At 40.6% G+C, this 22,557-nt stretch overlaps 1 protein-coding gene across 1 annotated transcript in view; it reads left to right on the top strand.

Moving 5' to 3' along the window:
* Nucleotides 1–3,181: 3,181 nt before the first annotated feature.
* cgnl1 (cingulin-like 1) overlaps nt 3,182–22,557 on the top strand; it is a 29,331-nt gene continuing 9,955 nt past the window's right edge. The window contains exons 1-8 of the mRNA XM_087172469.1: nt 3,182–3,352; nt 5,899–7,609; nt 7,811–7,905; nt 9,608–9,713; nt 10,250–10,351; nt 10,828–10,964; nt 12,371–12,509; nt 13,031–13,369. Coding sequence (XP_087028595.1) covers nt 5,951–7,609; nt 7,811–7,905; nt 9,608–9,713; nt 10,250–10,351; nt 10,828–10,964; nt 12,371–12,509; nt 13,031–13,369 — 2,577 coding nt within the window. The 5' untranslated portion in view covers nt 3,182–3,352; nt 5,899–5,950. The remainder of the gene's footprint in view (nt 3,353–5,898; nt 7,610–7,810; nt 7,906–9,607; nt 9,714–10,249; nt 10,352–10,827; nt 10,965–12,370; nt 12,510–13,030; nt 13,370–22,557) is intronic.

Below are 22,557 nucleotides of genomic sequence, written 5' to 3'. Positions count from 1 at the left end.
GCTCCAAACAGTAAGATGGTCCTCCTCTCTGCTACTCCCAGGATGCATGCTGTACTAAACATGCTTCATTTTGTTTCACTTTCTAATCTCACAGTTTCGGATTGGAGTGTGCTTTGGTGAGCTCACATAGAACAAAAACCTCAGGACATAATATACAGAACCTGCACTGTAAAAACACAGTAAAATCACCACAGGCAATAAAATAATAATGAAATAATACATGAATAAGCAAACACTCCCATGGTGGATGGTATCAGAACCAAAGATAAGTATGATTGTATTGCAAGCACAGTACACACTCTATTAAATGTACAAGAGCAATAACAGCACATTGACAATGGAGGAGTTAAAGGAAAGGTTCATATTTTATATAAGTCTGTTTTAGAACAGTAGTTATATACTCATACAGCATGTTCATTGAAATCATCATTAGTCCCTCGTAAGTGATGGGGGCAAAATCCACAGAGCTTGTTCTGTACAAAATGACCTCAGTCTGCCTTAGACAAAACAAGTAGGGGATATTCCAAAGTTACAGTCATGTTCAGATATGGTCATCCGTTGGGATGAATAAGTGTTTCGTTGCTGAGCTGTGGCAGAGGGATGGTAAAACAAAGAGGGAATTTCATACTAAAAAGACACAGATTCACTGTTTGAGTCACTATTATCAATACACAGTAAAGAAACAGAAACAGAAATAGGATGTTGAGTTATGTCCGTCATTATGGAAAGGAGGAACAATTAAAGCAACCAACATACTCTCAAGGCGATTAAAACTTAAAAGTCTTTGCTGAGCTTTCCTCAGCACCTCTGCAGTGTTGACCTCCCGCTTAAAAGGAGAAGAAATTGTCACACCTACACATTTGTCATTCACCTGTTACTTTTGTCGTTTATGAGCAGAGGTCGATGGCCACTAGGACTCTGAATGTCCACCACTACCTGCTGTATTTTGGAAAGTTGTTGGCTGCACACCAGTTCACTATTGTAAGAATTTAAACCTACCAATCTGGCAAACAACAGCAAACAACCATTTGTTCTCCTCATTGTTTTCAGTGGTGGCTTTTGCCAGATACACTGGTTCAGAGACTCCCCCCCCCCATCATGTTTCTTGTAAAAAAGAAAAAAGAAAAAAGAAAATCAGAACAATGGAAAAGATTAAATCAAGTGAGCTAAATATGAGCATCTGTGACATCTCTGGTCCATGTCACTTCGGTTCCCCGCAGTCTTTCTTGCAGTTTAATCAGGATAAGACTGAGCTGTGTACTGAGCATGCCCAGAGGTCCCAGCTGTGGCACCTCAGCAGAGAACAGAGCTCCCATTGTGTGCTGCTGTAACCCAACACAGTGGCACAGAGCTCAGATTAAAGGCTGTGGTGCTGCTTGGTCTCTCTGCGGACACAAATATAAACAGTGGTTGACTACAAAGGCAAAGGGGCAGCTGGGCCTCCAGTTTAATGTACTATATGCTGCAGTGGCAAGAGTTATACAAGGAAATGTTGAATTGATCATTTCTTTAGAATCTCAGTGTAAGTCCGAGTGAGCACTACAGTGCTGATATTTCAGGAACTGCAAAATCTTCAGGAGAGTAATATTGTTTAAAATATTCTTTGTGAAGATGGCGGTACTCATATTGAAAATTATTTCTAGTGTAAAGTATGATACAGTGACTAATCAGAAAAAAACAGAAACCTTTGTACACTGTAATGCCTGTAAAAGAAATATGTCATTTGATTTCGTCATTGTTGTTGATATTGTATGTTTCTAATTAAAATTATAGTGGCAACGATCAACAGAAAATTTATTGGAATCTATTTTGATTAGTTGTTTAAGTCATTTGGTGTGTCCCTGCCTTGTATTATTATTGTGAACAGAGATTTTTGCTGTTGGTCAGACAACAACAACAACAACAACAACAAAAATCACTATAGAGTTGAATCAAGACAGGTCACATATTCAAACTTGAATATTATTATTATTATTCATCAGCTGTTTTATTTGTCTGTGGTTTGTTCCATAATATATGTACAGTATAGGGCTACACTTGCATGTGTCTGTGTTGCATATAGACATTTTGCATGTGTATTTACAGTATGTGTAAGAATATTAATTCAAAATACATGCTCACAACACCACAGACACTTTACAGAAATAATTCTTACTCTCCAGAGAGCTCAGCTTTTTCAACAAGCCTCAGCACAACTCCCCCATCCTTTTCTTTATGGCTGTAGTGCTGGACCCCCACCCTACCTGTGCATCACAGAAGATGCTAACGGGGCATAGCCCATCTATGGTGATGCGTTAACATACACTGCCTGTGTGAGTTACGTTCATGCACCAGTACCACCAGCACAGACCCTCATTAACTACCCGCACTCAGGTCAGCTTACTATCCACTAGATGACGCTCTCGGTTTTTAAAGACATGCAGCTGCAAATCGCATTTATGCAGAGTGCAAATAATTAATCTTACATGGAGTTTAAGGCGAGCAAACACGTGTATAATTCTCCCAGGGCATTAAATAATTAATAAAACCATTAGTTTGTACAAGCAATTTCTATCACTTATGAACTTACAGTGTGTAACTTTTTATTCTAATTTCCCAATACTTTTTAAATATTTGATATATTGTTTTTGGCTTTTTTGAATAGTATTCGCCACAGTATTAGGATTACTATCTACTGGGTCCACCAATGTACATTTTTCACAAAATGCAAAACATTGACTCATACCTGAAAATGTATTATCTCTGTTTTGTTTTGTTTTAATTTGAGATAAGGTTTTTTATTATGTTGGCCCAGCCTCTTCCTAACACAAACAATAGACTTGCATTACTTTCTCAGTCCGCCTATAATTTGATATTTAGTTTATTCAGTTAGAAAAAGAAAAACCAAAAGCGATGTTTGTTTAATAATAAGCTGGTATGAAACACTGGGTGAGTGTCACGTCCCACCTAAAGGGTCGTGACCACCTTCTTAAAAGACCTGCTGGAGTGAACCGAGCCCAGCTCTCCCGGTCCAAACTGAACCGAGCCTTGGAGGAGTCCTGCCAGGACTACAGGGGGGAGGGTTTATCTGTGATGTGAAAGTTGTTCCTGGACCGGCGGTTTGGTTTTGGGTGGGTGGGCGGGTTTGTGCGCTTGATTCAGGAGGCGGGGCGGCCCGGAGGGTCGGACGTCCTTCTGAAACTGTCCTGCTCCCTCTCTCTGTCCCTTCTCAGAAAACAACACAGGACTGAATAAGTTAGCCAACAGCGGTGTGAGCACTTTGCTCAACCTTTTTAACCTTTTTTTTCAAAATCCTTTTAAACAAACGTTTAAAATCTGCGATAAGTGAACAAGAGAGAAAAAACCGACGCTGGTGAGTAACTAGCTAACAGTTCATTGTAGATGTGCAGGCTGCTGTGCGAGCGTTAACAGCCGTTACACGCCAAGAAAGTGGCAAATAACTCAACATTTAAGGTAAAAAATGGACAATTTAACTACGCTATAAACTTGACTTAATCAGGTGACTCGTGGGAGTTAGAAAAGTCGTGAAGAAAACTCTTTGGTTTTACAGTAAATCTCAGGCTGCTGGTGTTTTTCATGCCACCTGTTGCACTGAGCAGCGATGTAAAATATCTAGAGCTGTCACTGTTTCCTCACTTTAGCTAACCTGCTGCTTTTCAAGTAAGCTTTAACTGTGAAGCTCTGTATGTGCTTAACTAATTGGTGGTGTGATTTTTACAAACTGTGTTTACATTTGCTCTTGTACGCTCACGTTGCATTTACCTGCCTGCTCCAGATCAACTCAGCTGATTATGTAACTATATTTTCCCACAGTGTAACTCGTCGCAGTTTTACTGACTTAGTTCACCTTTTACCTTCACTTTCTCAAGGTTCTTTCTCAGCTGCTCCTCTACTGATTTGTTTACTGCCACAAAGTGTCAGGAGTTTCTATGACACAGAAAACTAATCAGTTCACATGAGGAGATAAATATCTTCTTTGTTAAAATCCTTTGCACAGTCTCCCCACTGCTCAGATCAAAGCCCGGGCCTTGACATCCCAACCTTTACTCAGTGATGACCCCTCTGCTCTGCAACATTGGGGTCAGTGAAGGCAGCATGTTCACAGTGGACAGTGGGGAAGCTCACTGAGGGTTTCCTCCCTTTGCATTCAGAAATACAATGGAAAGGAAAAAGTTGCACACTTGTCTGAGCCCTTGTGTGTCAGATGCATCTGAAACTAAGGATTAAAGGGTCTATTGTGTTGTCTTAGGCTTCCTCCTGGACAGGAAACTTCACCTTGGCCTTGCTTTTTTCTTCCCCCTGTGCAGACTGAAGCTGACTAATTCTGACTAATTGAAGCACCAGGACCAGCCAGTCATGAAAGTCGATTTGTCAAACCCAAGTGGAGTTGAATTATTCTCATGTTGTGCTAGGAGTGGCCAACATGTACGGCAGAGGCAGGCACCCTTGCCTGAAACAAAGACAGCCTCTCTCTGTAAAGTTAATGTACTTTAATGAAACAAAATGTTAACCCTGTGGGAAAAACAATGGGGTGCTATTTGATCCAGCAAATGCCAAATATTTAACAAGTCTGTGTATTGTTTAAGCCATCATGTACCGACTAAATTGATCATGAGATAAAATACATAAGGGTCTAGGTGGCTTACCACCTTGGCTAATCAGTTTACAAGTGGAAAGCTTGAAATCTTCTATACTTCTATACTCCCTGTCCTGCTCATTGATTTGTATTTTGCAACTTTGCCCAGATGCAACCAGAGACTAAGAGTATGGCAAAATCTGTGGCAGTTGACAAATCTGTATCTTCTCAAGGTACATACTGCTATATCGCCCAACCCTACTTGGTGCTGTATTTTTTTCTGAATAGGTTATTGGTTGTCTTTACCTATTTCACCATAATGTGATATATCCTGCTCTCGCCATTGTTGTTAGTCTTATCAGTATCCTTCTTCCAGGCCCATCTCTGTTTTTCTGTTGTAACATCAGGTAGAATGGGACACTATCAGTAAGGCAAACAGGAACCTGTTAGAAGCCCATTGTCGAGTGAGACACATGGTGGCTGCTGATGGCTTTGTTTTCACTGGCTTCCCAGGCATAAATGTGTCTGACGAACATATTAACAGCTTACTTAAATATTTGTACACAGTTTGATATTTATTGCCAGCTGCGTTCTCACGATCCGTTTGCAAATCTGTCATATTTGACAACCCAACAATAATTATAAATGTGACAAAATTTAACCAAATAAGATTTTGTTGCTCTCTTTTCATGTCATTTCCCATGTGTGTGGGCTGCAAATTACAATGTCTTGTACAAGGATCAGCTGTGCTGTGCACACACGCACGCACGCACGCACACTCACACACACGAATATACTACATCCACTCTAAACCTAAAGCCCCCTAAAGTTGTGTGGAGATGACAGAGCTCTCACATTTTCCCAGGCCTGGCTGAGTGTTATCTTTCTGTTAATACCTTTCTCTTAACCTGTGTAACCTATATTCTTAGTCATGCATGCTAAACAATAATTTTCTTATACCATACCTGTTAGTCATTCACCTGTAAGGCCTTTCTAAACAGTACCTGGTTTGTTTTCGAAAAAATGTGGCTGATGTTGAGTCATATTTTTCAGGTTCTGATATGTTACAGGAAATGCAGCGAACTTATTGTCTCAGTTGGTCAGAGCATATTAGCTGAACTGTTAATATGAAAAGAGCTCCGAGGAGAGAAAACAGAGCATTAAGAATGCAAAACGAGAAGAAAATTAAAGCAGATGACATAATTAAATACAGCTAGAGTTTAATGTTGCATTAGAGGTTGATTGTAGAACTGGGAAACATTTGTTGATATTATTGAATTATCTGGTGTCTCAACTCTGACTGTCTGAATATTTGCTTGCAGAGGTGGGCCACCTGATCCGGGGAGAGGGATTTATTTTCCTTCTGTTTTCCTAATGGATTCGTACAGAGTGACTGGCATTCCTAACAGTGGACCACAGCGGGTCTACACGCAGCCATCCCGCTCCTCCAGGCCTCACAGTAATGGAGCTGGTACATACGGTCTCAGCATCCGCGTCCAGGGTATAGATGGACACCCCTATGTAGTCCTCAACAACCAGGACAGGGGTCTTCAATCCTATAGCGACCCCAACAGTAATGGGTACGTTGATGCAGAGGGCTCTTTTATTGAGAACTATCAGGAGTATGATTTCCGAGGAGGCAAGGAGGCTGGATCCACCAGCCCTTTCATGGAGTACAGGTCTCAGAAGATGATGCATTACACTGGTCCTCAAAATGGTGGCACAGATTCACAAGGAAAGAAACCATCCACCCTTCTGAACTTTCAGAAGCACCCTGAGATACTGCAACCCTATGATCCAGAAACCAATTCCCTCAACCTTGAAGGTATCCACAGCCAGCCTTCCAGGCCTCTGTTTCCAGCTGAGATTGGGAATGAACAGCAGAGTTCCACCTCCAAATCTGCTGTACCTGCACCGTCCCGTGCCAGCTCATCAAGTCTGGATCGGAATAGAGCTACTGTGCAGCAAGAGAAAAGGCAACTTCCATCAGAGAGCCTTAGTGAGACAGCCCTTCCCAAGCCAAAGTCACAGCCTCAGTCTGTGCCTCTTCCCCAGCTCACTCAGACCAGGCCGCAATCGCAAACAGCTCAGCCACAGTCCAGACCTCGCCTCGCCAACCTGAATCCACCTCAGTCCAAGCAAGCCTCTAAAACCCATCAGCAGTCAAAGCCTCCAGCCCAGCCTCAGACGTCCGCTGTGTCAAGTCCCACAAGTGAACAGAGTAAGACCTCATGCAGGTCCCCCAGTTCTATGAGCAGCGCCAACTCAAGCCTTGAGCGCGCCCGCCGTGAGCCTGATGTCCTTCCTTTACGCAGGACTGACTCCAGTGGGCCAGTTCTTCAGTCCTCTTCCCGTTCCCGCCACTCCTCGTCATCCTCCACCTCTAAGGCTCAGGTGGATGAACAGATGGAGGCCCTGTATGCAGACACCATCAACCGCCACGAGAATCGCCGCTACATCCCTTTCCTCCCTGGTTCAGGCAGAGACATTGACACAGGCTCCATACCTGGCGTTGACGAGCTCATTGAGAAGTTTGACGGCAAAGATGGCAGCCACCAGCGCAGGGGCAGGGCAGGGCGCCGGAACAGGATCAATCCAGAGGACAGGAAACGCTCACGCAGTGTGGATAGTGCCCTTGGTCTGCGAGATGGCTCTAGTTACATGGATGAGTTTAGCCGTCATCGAGGCACATCAATGGAGCATGTCCTGCGGCCCTCACAGTTGCGGCTGCAGAAAACAGCCAGCAGTCAGGACTCCAGGCTCATGACTGCAGATGGTAAGGTCGACATTAGGCCTTCATCTCGTGTCACCAGTGCGCCCGGCTCCCCCCAGAGCACCATCTCTAAAGGTGTCGGCTCCATCCAGGGGTACAAAAAGCCACAGACTCGCTCCTCTTCATTACCGTTCAAGAGTAAAGAGAATGAGGACAGTGCCTCTTCAGCTGGAAAGATTTCAACAACATCGGTATCAACATCACTATCCAAGCTTTCTTCCGGTCCAGACAAAAAGCCCAGTACGGAGGCGGATGTTCAGGTAAAAAAAGTGAGAGATCTGTGCTGCAGAATTTTGATTTGATTTAACATTTGAAATCTGAAATTTCTTTGTGTTAACTAAATATTATCATATTGTCCAACACATTATTGCCTGCTCAGTCTTGCCAAAATGAAGATGTGTGAGAAAAGAACACCCTTTTTTGCTTTGTCAAGATCTCTCTTTAATTTCCTGTCATATCAGGCGACACCTGATCTCCTGAAAGGTCAGCAGGAGCTTTCACAACAAACACATGAAGAGACAGCAAAACAAATTTTGTTCAGTTACCTTAAGGATGGGTGAGTTATCTTGACTTTTCTGCTCTTATCAATGTACTTTTTAGCTTTATTTACTCATACTAATAAAAATGTGTTGTGAAAATGTTAAAGTCTTAATCCTTGGCTAATAGTTGAATCATGAACTGAGCGCTTTGTTCCCACTGAAGCCTAAAATCAACATGTTGCAGCATATGGCAATGCATTACAAAGGGAGAGACTGTTGTGTGGGAGCACATAAGTGGTTTTTATCATAGCTGGACTGTTTGTGATAAAAGAGAAGGAATGTGCTCTTCTTATGCCCCCCCCCCCTTCCCATCTAGACTATGAGTGATCCAGCTGTCTGGAGTGTGTTTTCTTGCAGAATCCCACTTTCTCTCTCTGCTTTCTTTTTAGCTGCAGCGTGAACATTCTGTTTGTTTCTGTAATCAGACACTTACTGCCAGTCAAGGAAAGGCATGTTGGGTTAAAAGGTTAAATTCAGTTTAGGTTTTGAATAAGCCATATAGGAAGGTTCTTCTGGAGAATGTTTAAGTTGAATATAGATGCCAGTTAAACTATGTTCTGCAGTAGTTGCATTAGTTGTGCATGATTTTACAATGAGAGACATTTTGCAAGTTTTTACAGTTTTTGCATGAGCTACAGGATTAGGGTAAAGTAGAAAAGGGAACAGGAAACTCTTTGGGTGTGTCTGGCCACAGGTCAGGAGTCACAGGACAAAGGAAAGGAAACACAGATGGAAATGCAGGGGCTGAAACTGAGCTACATTCCCAAGGCCCAGAAGACAAACATTCGCCGACAGGGGTTATAAAGATTTAATGAAAATCATCTGTATGAGAATGGTGGGGGGGTTTGGGGGTTTCAGCTCCCTGTGTCAGCCTTGTAATTTATTGAAATAATATGTCACTGCTGGCATGTGAAAGTGGTGAAATTCCATTTTTGTTGATTCTGATGTTTTCATTTTAACGAAAGGATTAAATGTTCTTCTGTGGGTAGACAAAATCCTCCCATCTTTGGCCTTTCAAACATCTGTTGATAACTCAGAAATGTCTGCTGTTCAATAGCAAAGACAAACTGACTGCTTTTTTTTTTTTTTTTTTAAATTTCAGAGTAGTTGATGTTTAGGAAATGTAAAGTTTTTGCTGTTATTGATTGTCACTCTGTTATTCTTTTTAAAGACAAGCTATGTTAGTCACCTAGAGAGAATAAGCCTGAAGTAGACAGTTTGTGGGTGTGGCTGGTTTTGTGACAAAATGCTGTGAATAAAGGCTTCTTTAAAAATCACAAAAAAGCTTGATAAAAATTTAGTTTTTGTTTCAGTAATAAATGATATGAAGAAAACAACTACTTGACCACGCCTGATGTGCAAGTTGTTTACATTTGTAACCCCTAGAAATTGTTCTTTCAGGATGGTTGTTTCATCATTTTTAGTTTTGGTTCCTACTAATTTACCAGGTGATGAAATGGGACCCTGTAGCAATCCCATTATACTGCCTGTGCATTTGATTCTTCCAGTCTTATACCTCATAGTTTATTGGACGGGTGTGATGAAGCTGTTTGTGCTGTGAAGTGACACATCAAAGCATCATGGTCCCTCCTGACCGTTTCTAAGCTTGGAATGGGTTACTCTGTTCCCAGAACAGCCTGGGATTTATTCCTGCTCAGAGGGAGGTTTTTAACCTTTAGTAATCAGTGTGCGTTAACATACCTGTGTGTGTTTCTGCAGAAGCAACGATACTGATGAAACGACAAAGAGAAAGGTCAACCTTGTCTTTGAGAAGATACAGACGTTGAAGTCCCGGGCCACGGCGAGTGCACAAGGCGACAACAAAGTGAGAAGTTGTTATATTGCAATTGTGCCCCACTAACAGTTAAATAACCCATAAAATAAAAAAAAGATCTCTGCTGTCTGTTGTGATATGCCAACTACATATCAAAACAGCATCTGTTTACCAGTAAATGGGTTAGAGAAGTGTTTTTGGGTTTTGGCTTCCCAAACTGAAGCCCAGCTTGCTCAAATTTTTTGATTTTGAAGAGGTTGATAAATGTGAGAAAGATATTTGTGTTGATTTGAATTTTTAAAGTAAACATTAAATTCTGGCTTAACATCCTGTTTGATTCAAACCACTGAAGAAAATAGTGATCAGATCCATTTAATGGGACCTGTAAAACTGTGAATGTTATCTCAGGCTCTGAAGCTTTGGCATTAGAGCTGTTTATTTTTAAATTTTAAATACTTGCCCTTTACCAAATAACTGAGTGCAAATCAATTGCAAATGAATAACTGAGTCCAAATAATCACTTTGCGCTTTTATTTCTAATGGATCAAGAAGAAATAACCAATTCTAAAACATCTGTCTTCTGTCAGTCCTTGGACCTCGCTGCACAGACCAAAGCTCTGCAGGAACAAAATGTTGAACTGGAGAAAGAAATGGCTGAACTGAAGAGACAACTTGAACAGCTAACCATGGTAACAACAGTCTAACTGTAACTGTGCCTCTGACACAACCCTGATTATGTTGGCATGTCAGTTTATTGCTGAACTTGTTTGAGAATATCCTTTAATCAAGAGTTTGGTTGGAAAGGAGATTTAAGGGATTACCGTTCAACTTGTCGAATTATCAGATATTTTGGGACTGAATAGAGGAATAAACAAGCTACTCCTTGAAAACCTGTAATTCTGTAGTGTGTGGGTGTTTAAATGAAGTCAATCGGTATTAAAAATGCTGTTTTTTTCTTTTGCATTAAAGGTTAAATATTTTAACGTTTTCTTTGGGGTACAAATGTTTCAGTTCATTTTCACAGCATATATATCTTATACGCTTTAAAAAAAAAGAAGACGAAAACAATGAAAATGACCAAATCTTCAATGAATTGGTACAATCAAGTCAAGGGGATGTAAAAGACTGAAACGTCAACATTAATATTTGTGTGTTTCACCATCAGAAGAATCAGGCTGACAAGAAGACAGCAGCGGGTTTGAAGGAGCTGCAGCAGGAGCTGGAGCAGAGCACAGAGGAGTGCAAGCGTCTGAAGGAAAAACTGGCCAAAACAGAGGCTGAGCTCCAGACAACAGTCGAAGAGTAAGTGCAAAGTTACAGTGCTGGAGAATGGTTGATCAATAATGAGCAGCATGTATTAATCCACTAGCTTAGCTTTATTTAGCATTTCAAGGATGTTGTGTTGACTATTTTAATTGTCATTACCAGCATTTTTACTTTTGTTAAACTCAGCTAGAAACAGGTGGCTTTGAGACAAAACACCCAAGCTCAGCTCCCATGACTGGTATTGGTTGTATGCCCCAATGAACACATCTGGCAGTGTTTGTGGTGGGAAGCTGTTGAGGGATTGTGGACTTGTTTCTTCATTATTAATCTCTACCGATTTGTTAGGGATCCTGCAGACAGAGGTGGGAATAGGGAGGGATAACATGAACTTGTTGCACTTTACACCCCCCTGGTGAAGCTGCTCGTTGGCAGGCGATTTAAGAAGCAGTGTATCAGAAGAACCTATTGCTGTTAGCACCCTCGACAAGTTACATAATAAAAATAATAATAAATAGCTTGACCTGACTTTTCCATGTACTGTCACACTGATACCAGTGTAGGATGTCTGTTGATGAAACCTCTCAGACTGTTTATAGTTACTAAAACGGTTACCATGCCTTATTATACAGGCCTTTGTGTCCTTCCTGGTTTGTTAGGTTTATCTTTTGCCCTTCATATTAATGTTTGTGTGCTTGGTGACTTGGCACAGTGTTGCCACTACAGATAGCTCTCTGGTTTTATTTGAGCTTCTCCATATTTCAGATGGGAATATTTGGAAAATTGCCTATCTTTTATTTTCTGTGTTATTGGGGATTTACATGCTATAGAACTCTGGACTCCTTTAGTTCTGCCTCCTAATGTGTTGGGCCTTTATTGTTGATTAATTTTTGTACTAAATCCAGGATCTTTTGCTTATCAAAGTTTTCATTGAAGTTTTGTTTCTTAGTTGGAATTCATCTGTAGTTTCAGCTTTACTGTGTTTCTTTCTTGGGATTATTGGCCCAGTAGCAAACATCACTTAACTGCTCTGAATCTATGCATTTTTTGACTATTAATTTGTGCCTTTATTGGACAGTTGATAGTAAAAGGAAGGCAGGAAACATGGGCGAGAGAGAGGGGTATCCCTCGCTCCCCTCTGAATAGAGGAATAGATGTTCTTCTTTAGTCTACATTGCTGTGTGGTGATTTGTTTGAGGTGCCTCACATCACTTATCACCCTATCCCTCAGTGTTGTCATGTAGAGGCAGATTAGACATTATTGGTTTGCCATTGTTCAGGTATTTGTTTTAACCTCTGCACTTTGTAGGTATCACATTCAGACCCAGCACAGGTGTTGCTATTTGTATGTGTGAATTAAGTTGCAGGTGCATTGTTGTGTATGTGCATATGTACAGTATGTAAAGGTCTTGTACTTTGATGTGACATGTTGTGTGGTCTGTCAGGCTGTTCCAGGTGAAGATGGAGAGGGAACAGTACCAGACAGAGATCAGAGACCTGCAGGACCAGCTGTCAGAGATGCACGACGAGCTTGACTCGGCCAAGAAGTCAGCTGCTGATGGAGAGAAAGACATCATTATAGCGGTAATGCACAGTGTTCATTGTTTTAGAGGTGAAAAAATTACTTTTATTGGCAGTTGCCATCAGAGACTAATTATGGGAATACAAAATTGGAACTGTATATCAAAGTGATCACACTGTTCTTGAGTATTTCTAAAGGTCTGCATTCTTTCGTGTCTTTAACTCTAACATTACAATTTCTTTATCTTTAAACAGTTTAGTAAATGTGTTTGTAGGCGTCAGTTGAGTAGGCGGTCCTTCAATGTGGCCCTGGATGCATTTGCGTTCACACTGTTGAAAGAATGTGGCCACATGTGGCTCAGACCACCTCCGCATGTGGTCTGAGTGATTAGATCTCAAAAATGCCTCAATGTGTCTTGGGTGTGTTCACACCTGTAGAGCTGTCCACTTGTGATCAGATGACCCGAGATGGATGTTAATTCCAGGTCAGAACAGGGCCATGGTCACACTTGGCAGGTTAACTCCAGTCTGATCCTGAAAACTGCAGCAATAAAAAGTGACCAACCTGTACCTTTTTTCCACAGGACATGATGCAACTCAAAGTGGAGATGCAGGAAGTTCTCCTGGCCAAGGAGGAGCAGGAGGAGGTGCTGAGGAGGCGAGAGAGGGAACTTACAGCTCTGAAAGGAGCCTTAAAGGAGGAGGTGGCCGCTCATGATCAGGAGGTGGACAAGATGAAAGAGCAGTATGAAAAGGAAATAAGCAGGCTGCAGACGTCTTTAGAGGACGCCAAGCAGGTAATCAGCCTCTCGTTTGTTTCCCCTTACTCCCCTCCCCTCCAGTTTGACTCCTTGCATTCCCTCCTCCTCATTTCCTTTGCTCTCACCCTCCCCCATTCCAGAAACACACCCTGTCACAGAGGAGTGTGGAGATAAGCGGCTCATCAGGGGAGCTGTAACTGTTTTTGTGTGTGTGTGTCTGTGTGTGTGTGTGTGTGTGTGTGTGTGTGTGTGTGTGTGTGTGTGTGTGTTTTTGTGTGTGTGTGTCTGTGTGTGTGTGTGTGTGTGTGTGTGTGTGTGTGTGTGTGTGTGTGTGTGTTTTTGTGTGTGTGTGTCTGTGTGTGTGTGTGTGTGTGTGTGTGTGTGTGTGTGTGTGTGTGTGTGTGTTTTTGTGTGTGTGTGTCTGTGTGTGTGTGTGTGTGTGTGTGTGTGTGTGTGTGTGTGTGTGTGTGTGTATGTGTGTGTGTGTGTATGTGTGTGTGTATGTGTGGAAAGTTGTACTATATGTTAGTCATGAGAAATTTGGGTGTTTCAATGTATCCAGAATAACATGCAACACCTGTACGTAGCCTACAACTCTTCAGTCTCCTTCAGCTGTAGCCAGTCGCCAGTTTGCTTTTCAATATTTGCAGCGTCCCCCCCAAATTTCTGTTAATCCTTTGAATTTTACTTATACTTTTATAATGTGATAAGCAGATAGGCTTGCAATGTTAATCACAATTCAGAGATTCCATGATTTGGTTTTGCAGGCTTGTAGAGAGACGCTGTATAAAGAACATAAACCTCACAGTTTTTCATGGTGATATAATTGCACTGCGGAAACAAGGTAGTTGAAACACACTGATCGTCATGGGATAGGCTACTCAGCTACAGCAGCGAGACATTTTTTCAAATGACACAAGTGAAAATTAAGCTATGCTTGAGTTTACTCACTTGAGCTGCGTCAACAAAACAAAGTGACAAAATGAAAACGAAACACTATGTAACAGTCCAATGTAGCTCGTCATCATCTTTCATGGGAAGTCTGTCTTGCCAGTGAAGTGTGAAGGTGTTTTCTTATCTCAGCTTGTTCCTTTTGGAACAGTTTACAGGAAGAATGATGCTTGATAATAATATTTAACAACATTTATCTTTATATGAAAATGCTACTGCTTCACTATCAAGGTCACTATAGTATACACAGTTTTCATTTTATTCTTACAATAGTGGCAAAAAATAAACTTCTGAAGAGCTACACATTAGATTTACAAATTATTAGGAGAGTAGTACCAGTGATAGATCTGCCATTATTTGAATGTAAATGATCAGAAGTGTATTTATTTCTAGAGAAAGCAGGGAGGATCTGTCAACTGTTGTTTTGAAAATGGAGGGAGGTGAGTTCAGATGAGACGGGCAGCAGTGCATGGCAGGGGACAGCACACTGAAAGGACTGAAAACACATTGTTTTCAATAGGACTCACGTGCGTCCTGTTTGTCCCAAAGAGTGGAAGTTGTCCTTGTTCTCGGCTTCCTGCAGGCCTGTTGGGGGTCTGCAGCAGTGCTGTGCAGCAAGAGTCTATGAGAACATTTCCTCTTTGTTAAACAGAGGTACAGCTCCCCCGAGGGAGTATGTCATCAGGGATTTACCCTTAGTGCTTTGTAAACACTTGGCGAGATGAAGTCATTGTTTGTCTTTCTTTCAAGATATAAAATAGATCTCACTCATTGGAGCCTTTCCTTTATGTCTTTGAATTAACGTTCTGTCTTCAGGTTAGACTTTGTGAGACATTTGTAGATTAGAAGACTGTACCTATCAGTAGAAACATTAACTCAAATTCATCTATACAGGCACCATTTATGCTGTATCTATTTATATTTGCTGTGTATGTTTGGGTAATGTGCAAATGGATGATAAGATATAGTAAATCAGCAAATATCTACATATTATATATTATGGTTACCTATGTAATGAACATACACCATGATAAACGAAAAAGCTAAAACAGATCTTGCAAAATAGTAAGATAAATATCACCATGAAATCGGAAGCCTTTTGAAGTCCAAAATGTTCACAGCATGTGGACAGTAGTCTGAGCTACATGTTTTGAGAAAGTCTCATGTACATCTCCACTTTGTGTAAGAGTGTCAGACAGAGAAAAATTATTTAAAAAAAAAAAGTGTTGCCTCCTTCTTTGTGTGGCCCTGAAGTTTGCGCTGACCAGAGCGGCCCATGCGGACAAGAATGCTGGAAACTGGAGCAACAAATTGTATACTCTGTATACTAGTTAATTGCAGTGGCAAGCCATCACTAATCTAATGAGCTGCCGTTCCTGAGTTGCGTCGTGTCCCCTCTTCTTTCTCTGCCCTCAAAGAGTGGGGGTAATTGTGGACCTCAGTTGATAATGAATGATGAGTTTGTTTCACACAATAATAGCAGCGGGGGTTGCTGAATAAGTGGGTCAGTATGTTGTAGAAAAGGGGATGCGTGGCCAACCCAGTTGAAAGGACTGGGGGGCCTGTTTTGTGTCTTAAATTGAAAGCTGCATTGTGTTTTCACTGAGCTGAAATCTGTGGAATTTTACCAAGGTTTAAAAAAATAGTGGTCATACTTTCTTGAGAAGATATGACTTTGCTTATGTTATCAAGTATCACTAACCTCTGCTAAGACCTCTGCACATTTGGTAGTGGATTTCATCTTTCGTGTCAGCATGTGCTGGTATGCAAAAAATGTGAAAAGATGAGGTGCGGCGAGTAGAGAGAGGGGTTTGTTTCCAGGAATGTCGGGGTCAAAGTGGAGAATATGCACCCTGCAGACCTCCTCCTTCCCTCAGCTCCAGCTCTGTTACAGTGTACGCGCTCCAACCTGCGGGAGAGGCTCGGATCTTTTCATTTATGCCTCTTCATGGTGCTGCAGTTGCATCTCCATCTCTGCAGTGCTCAAAACTCTCAGTGTTAGAGGCTTTAATAGGTCTCAGCCATACTCTCCCTTTCCAACTGTAAAGACAGAGCCTTGTTCTTATCACACCATTTCCAGCTCTTGTTATGTTTCACCTACAGCCCCGAGCCACAGTGTGTAACATGGCCACATTTTTATCATGCTCTCATCTGTAACCTCAATCCCAAATGCTGTATTTTTTCATTTCCTAACTCCACAGTTTCCACACAAGACTCTGCAGTGATCTCCCGCTCACCAGTTCATTTTCTGGCCCGTGCCATTCTCGCCCGTATCTCAGCTCGCCTCTCGAGTAATCTCTGCCGGTGTGTGAACTGAAGTCTCACTGTCTGATCATCAAACTTACGTAGCCCAGAGAAGAGTTCCCCCTCAGGCTTGTTTTGAAAGTAAGGACTCCTGCATGAGTCTGTGTGTTTGATGATAGCGCTATATTTCCCAGCATAGCTTTAGGAACTGATTTAGCAGGCAACTGGAAAGGGGAGTAAGGAGACGCAGGGCAGCGAGCGTGGAAGGAAATGATGGAGAGGGTTTCTGGATCATGACAGAGACGGCAAGGAATTAGTCATTTATCCTTGCTGAAATATTACTTCTTCCAGGTCTTCAAATAGCTTTATTGATAACTTTATAGATTAATGACATCAAACAGTCTGAACAGGAATTAAAATACCTTGCAGTTAAGTCAGAAAGTGTTCAGTTCAGAAAAAGGCTGCATGGCCATATCAGGTTCAGGTCTGTGTGGAACCAGGCAGCGGCCTGCATTTTTATGTTTATTGTTTCTTCACTTCGCTACCTGTGATTGCTGATGTGGTGGGAGCCTAGTCAACCAAAACAACATTCAGGAGCCAAGTTAAACACACACCTCCCATTGAAATGACTAAGAACATTTTTTTGTTCTTTTTTTTTTATTTATTTTATTTTTTTACAATGTTTTGATGTTCTGCTTTATGTTCTGTCTGGCTATGAAGAAATGAATCTGAATCAGGCAGTCTTTTATACATTTTGATCTTAAATTTGAATTTAGGCCAGTTGCCAAGTTGTGCTGACCAATAAATCATATTTTCATTGTCATTGCGATATGAACATGTGCAATAAAAACATGAAGCACAATGAATTTTTTACATGCGCTATGCATTCACACAGGGTTTTCAAGGCCTCTCCTCTCTGACACAGTTGTCAGCACAGAGGCGGCGGTGAAGAATAGCTATACTCGTAGCACTGAAGTGTAATCAAAACCTTTGTGAGTAAAAAGTCAATAAGTTGTTCAGCAAGCTTTAAACATGTAGAAAAGCCACATTTTCAACTGCTGTCATCCACCGCGTTCTGTTTAATACCACCACATTGTGGATTTAGATCTCCATGTTTGAGCTGTTAGTCTTCAGACTGTTGTGTGGGATGTGGTTTTTGGGCGTTCCTTCTCTCATTCATGGGTTATCTTTATTCAAACCTGGTATCCTTTGGAAAACTTGAACACGAACAAGTTTTTCTCCCCTCCCTGTCTTTCTGTGGAGACTTTGAGCGAGTTTTGGTCAGGATGGTGATGCATGATTTAACTGCCAATGAAAAGCCACCAACTCAAAGTGTGAGTCAGTCTCAACTAACATTCTTGAGTTTGACAATTGCTGTGTAATTATGTATAAGAAGTATAATGTCTTGTATAGTGTTGCACATCATATTTTCTGCCTTCAAATTCCATGATCCAGTTTTATAATGTAGAATTGAACAGATTTACAGATCTTTGCTGAATGTTTTACAAAAATAAAAGGCCAGATTAAAATTATTAAATTATTATAAATTTTTGATATCCCCCAAAAAATCTAGACTTAAATCTAGTCCCAGTAAACCCAAAAGAAATAAATATTTGGTGTTAGATATGACCCTAACCCCTAGAAAAAAACGTCCTCAAAGTCTCTGGGATGTAAGTAGTGAGATTGGTTCAACCAACCCTTTTTACATGATGATTGCAGCTGTGGCCATAGTAGTCATCAGATGATGTTTGTGGTGTCAACAGCCAAATCCCAAAGAATCAAATTTGGTTCTTTGGGAAGGATTTAGGACTTTTCTTTGTGCTCTTCTTTGTGCTCTTTCTCACGTGCTTTTTATGATCATTATTTTATTCATAAACATCAATGATGTTAGAGCATTTGTACGGCCCCAGTCTCACTGGTCTCTGTAATTTTCTGTTATACTCACGCACCCCAGCAAACATGCAGCTTAGCATTGCACAGAGACTCTTTTAAAAGCAAGACAAGATTTGATTACTGTCCTCCTTTGACCAGAGAAATGCCATTGCGTCTCAGCTGTCACCTTTTAATTTCTACTTCAGTCCTTCCTTTCAGTCCATGACAGGCCTTCTGTTCCAGTTAACCTCAGGTCTTGGTACCTTTTTTAATGAGGGAAGCTGTTGTATTTGTAACACATACTTTGTGCTGGCAAAGCAAATCCAGGCATCTACACTGCCAAAGCAGTTTTTTCCCCTCACATGAGGGTTAAGTTCAGATAATGTGATACCATACTGGAAATGACCTGTACTCTGAACAACCTTGGTCGATTTCATTTGATTAAACCATGTGAAAAAAATGTAGCCTCTTTCAATCAAAGGCAACAGAAATATTTGTCCATAGGCAAAATAAGGCGACATCACTTGTCAAAAGATCAAACCTTCAATAAGGAAAAACAAGATTGGTGACCTCATTTTAAAGGCTTATTACAGCCTGCCATGCATATCTTAGTATCTTTGCATAGCCCCAATCTATTTGTTTATACTGAAGTTGTAAAGGCAGGTTACTGTAACATATATTTTAATGAAAAGTCAATTGCAAACAGAACAAAAAAGTTTTGGTGATTACTTCAGTCCACTCCATTAAAACATTAATGAGGAACATCTTCATAGCTTTGAGGCCTTTGAATGTCAGAATTAGGATTTTTTCTGGTTGTGGTGCAAAGACGGAAGGTGGATATTTAAGCTTCCTGTGTTGAATCAGCTGTACTATCTGCAGGTAATGGGAGTGATCTTGAGGTTGAGTTGGACGCAGAAGGAGAGTTAAATGGACAGTTATCAGTGATACATGACATTTGTGAATAAGAACAGCTTTGACAGCACAGGAAAGAGGAAACGACTGAGAGGCAGGAAACATATGAGGGAAGACTGACTACAGGATGAGCAGGAAATAGAAGGAGGAAATGTGAGTTCCTTTTGGAACTCTTGTTTAAGTTTTTATCTTATTATCTGTTTGGAAGATCAGCGATTTAACAGAGACTGTAATGCATTTTCTCATATCCAGTAGTGCTGTGTAATGCTTTGGACTTGATTCGATTTCTGTTGCGTTTGATTGTGATATGAAGTAAGAGAGAGTTGTGATTGTTGCATCCAACATACTTTAAAATATTTTTTCTAGTTCAAGAAGGACTTCCAGCTATTGTTACTTTAATGTAAGCTTTTCAACACCAATTAATTATTAACATATTTATGTGTAATAAGGATAAACAAAACAAACCATCACTGGGAATATTGACAGCCTGTATACTGCAGGTTTCACTATATTGTGCACTATTCTATTGGGTTTTGTGGAACAAATGTTTTTGCCAGATGGTGGACTGTGGGAAAACATATGGAAAATACCTGCAACATGTTCGTCTTCAAAAAAGAAAAGAAAACACGTACAGAGCAACATCAGTAATAAGGAATGGAGTGAAATTACAACATGTTAACAGCTGCCTTTGTGGAAAATGGCTTAATTTGGAGAGACATTCGGTCGGTTTTACAGTAATTCTGAAAGATATTTAACAAGGCCACATAGCACCTGCAAGGACTTGTGGACTGCTTGAGACAAGATCAGGTGTTCAGTACTCCTCTCTCAGAGTTGCATTTGGACTTGGTTACTTGTAGCTCAAATGTATATCCGATTATGTATACAGTTTTTTTAAGGGTGTTTTTGAACTTGAATCTATTCTACCTGATAAAGGGCTTAACCTTGCTGACCTTTATGTAATCATGCATATTACTGTTTTCACAAATATGGAATGAACAGTACAAGAAAGTGATGGACAGTCTGCTTGGTTGTGGATATCTGTTTCAGGTTCATTTTTAGCTGTATTTATTTTTAGACCACCAGCTCTTATTATGTTTAAGCTGATTTGGTGGGAATAGCTGAGAGAGCCAAGATTTCACCACAGCACACGACCTGGGACACACATTCCCCTTCAGCATTCGTGCTGCGCTTCAAAGGCTGCACAAAGTTAGTTAATGAGCAACGTTAGACAAACAGTTTGAATACACAACAGGACCCAAGTCAAACTTAGAGTGAGGGTAGAGGAAAAAGGAACGGACTAGCGGTATGATATTACCACATATTCTTAAGTGATATTGTACTGTTGGACTGACGTCAGCTTGTGTTGTCAGTCTCTTTGTTAAATTTGTTTATTTAAAGAGGTTATAAATAATTGTATTAAATTAAACAAATCATTGTCTAAAGGCTGATAAATTGATTTGTTTTGTTAGTGCTAATCTGTCAGTGATTGTTAGATAATCTTTAATAATGCCTTAACACTTTTAATGAATGATTAACTTTTTGCAGTATTGAATAAGAAAAGAATCAAGTTGGTGAAGCCTTATGTGAAATATTAATGGTCGCCATGCGCGTTATTGTAAATTACATTTATAGTTTTGACACTTAAGTTCACAGGAATTACTGAAACATATATACATGAGATCATGATGATGGTCTGTTAAAATCACTCAATATAAATGAGTGTTGTTGGAATTAAAGTCTTATGAAAAAGAGGCTGAAGTCACTGTATTCCCTTCTGCTTCCTCTCACAGACAGCAGCAGGATTTCCCTCTCTCTGTCTTGTTTTGAACTTGTATGACCCAGTGTGGGAAGTGGGACAGGCAGAGGAGTATGAAGGGCTGAACTTGTTGTGTATGTTATTAAAATGGAGCACTGACACACACTATCAATGCTTTATTATTGTAGTGAAAGCTGTGTTTAGCCCCACATCCCACCCATTTTCCATTCCCGAACTTCCACCATCAACACAACCTACAGTACAACCAATGCAACCACATTTATTACTGAAGGCTTTACATGAGTAGAAATGTTATGGTAAACCAAAGGGAACTTTATCTAAAAGAGATTTGGCCAACCAAGAGTTTAACACATGAATTTTAAAAGCAGCACGGGGAAGCTGCTGTAACATAACACAAGAGAAGAGATCGTCTGTGCCCAAACTGTAGATGCATCAGTCCAGAAAACCACAAGTTTATTTACTTAGTCAGATAACAGTTTATAAGGGTTTACCATGCTAGAACTAGTTTGACATTAATGCAACTGTCCTGCAATCAATCCTACCTTCATAGAAATTATGATGACAGTTTTTGCTGTTTTAGAGAGGTTTGGTTATTTTTTATTTTGTGTTGCTGAGGACTTGTACTGTACTATACAGGTGTTTCTAATATTAAGTTTACGCTCTTGTTTTTTAACTTAAATGTCATTGATTTGCATCTTATTATTACAGAACAAACACAAACAATAGTGTCATTGAGGTACATAACTTAATGATAACACTTCATATAACCCAGTCACTGTATGAATGTTTTCATGGTCTCTTTGCAATGGGTTTAATAGGCCGTCCAGTTTTCCCATTTTTTCATTTAATGTCGATTGTTGATTTATGTGTGAATCTTTCCATATCAGATATCTCTTCAACCATGGCCATCCAGTTCCTCAGAGTAGGGATTCCTCTTTACGCTACTTCCTTGTGAACTTTTACCAGGTGTCGGTCCTCATGTTTTCCATTTTCATGTGTCAGATGACCTAAATGTAGCTCCACAAAGGTCTTGGGTACATACTGTAATATCACTGTTAACTGCCCATATATCATCATACGGTACATCATAGAGTATATTTTCATTTTCAAACATTCCCAGAATACATGAGTGTGATCTATGTTTTCTCTCCCTTATATATAGGGTCTGCATGTTTGCTGTAGTGATTTAGTTGATTTAGCTTTTTTTTTTAATCATTAATTCTCATTTTTTCAATCTTGAGAGATGAAACAGAGTTGTTTCTGGTTTTGACAGAATGGAGTCTGTACTGAGCTCCTTGCTCCTTTGACAAAACTATAGGACCCAGTGAGGCAGAGAAGGGCGGCTCTGTGGCGACAGGGGAAACAGGTCTGACTGGCCTGCCAGAACTGAAACAGGGAGGAACCCGTCACCTTTTCTAGCTCAGGAGGTGACTATGTTAATGGTCGATGATGACAAGAAAAGCTGCCCAACGAGTGCCTTAGTTCAACTGTTTGTACTGATTCATTTTTCTGTGCCTCTTTTCATGTGTTTCACCAGCTGGGTTAAGACTCAGTCTGTTGATTTCTTGAGGCAGAAGTGTGTGTGTGTGTGTGT

This window comes from Seriola lalandi, unplaced genomic scaffold (genome assembly GCF_002814215.2).
Source record: "Seriola lalandi dorsalis isolate HSWRI2012SDOR001 ecotype SW California unplaced genomic scaffold, Sedor1 jcf7180002052942, whole genome shotgun sequence".
NCBI lineage: Eukaryota > Metazoa > Chordata > Actinopteri > Carangiformes > Carangidae > Seriola > Seriola lalandi.
Note: the sequence above shows the minus strand (reverse complement) of the source record. Positions and strands in the feature narration are given on the sequence as shown.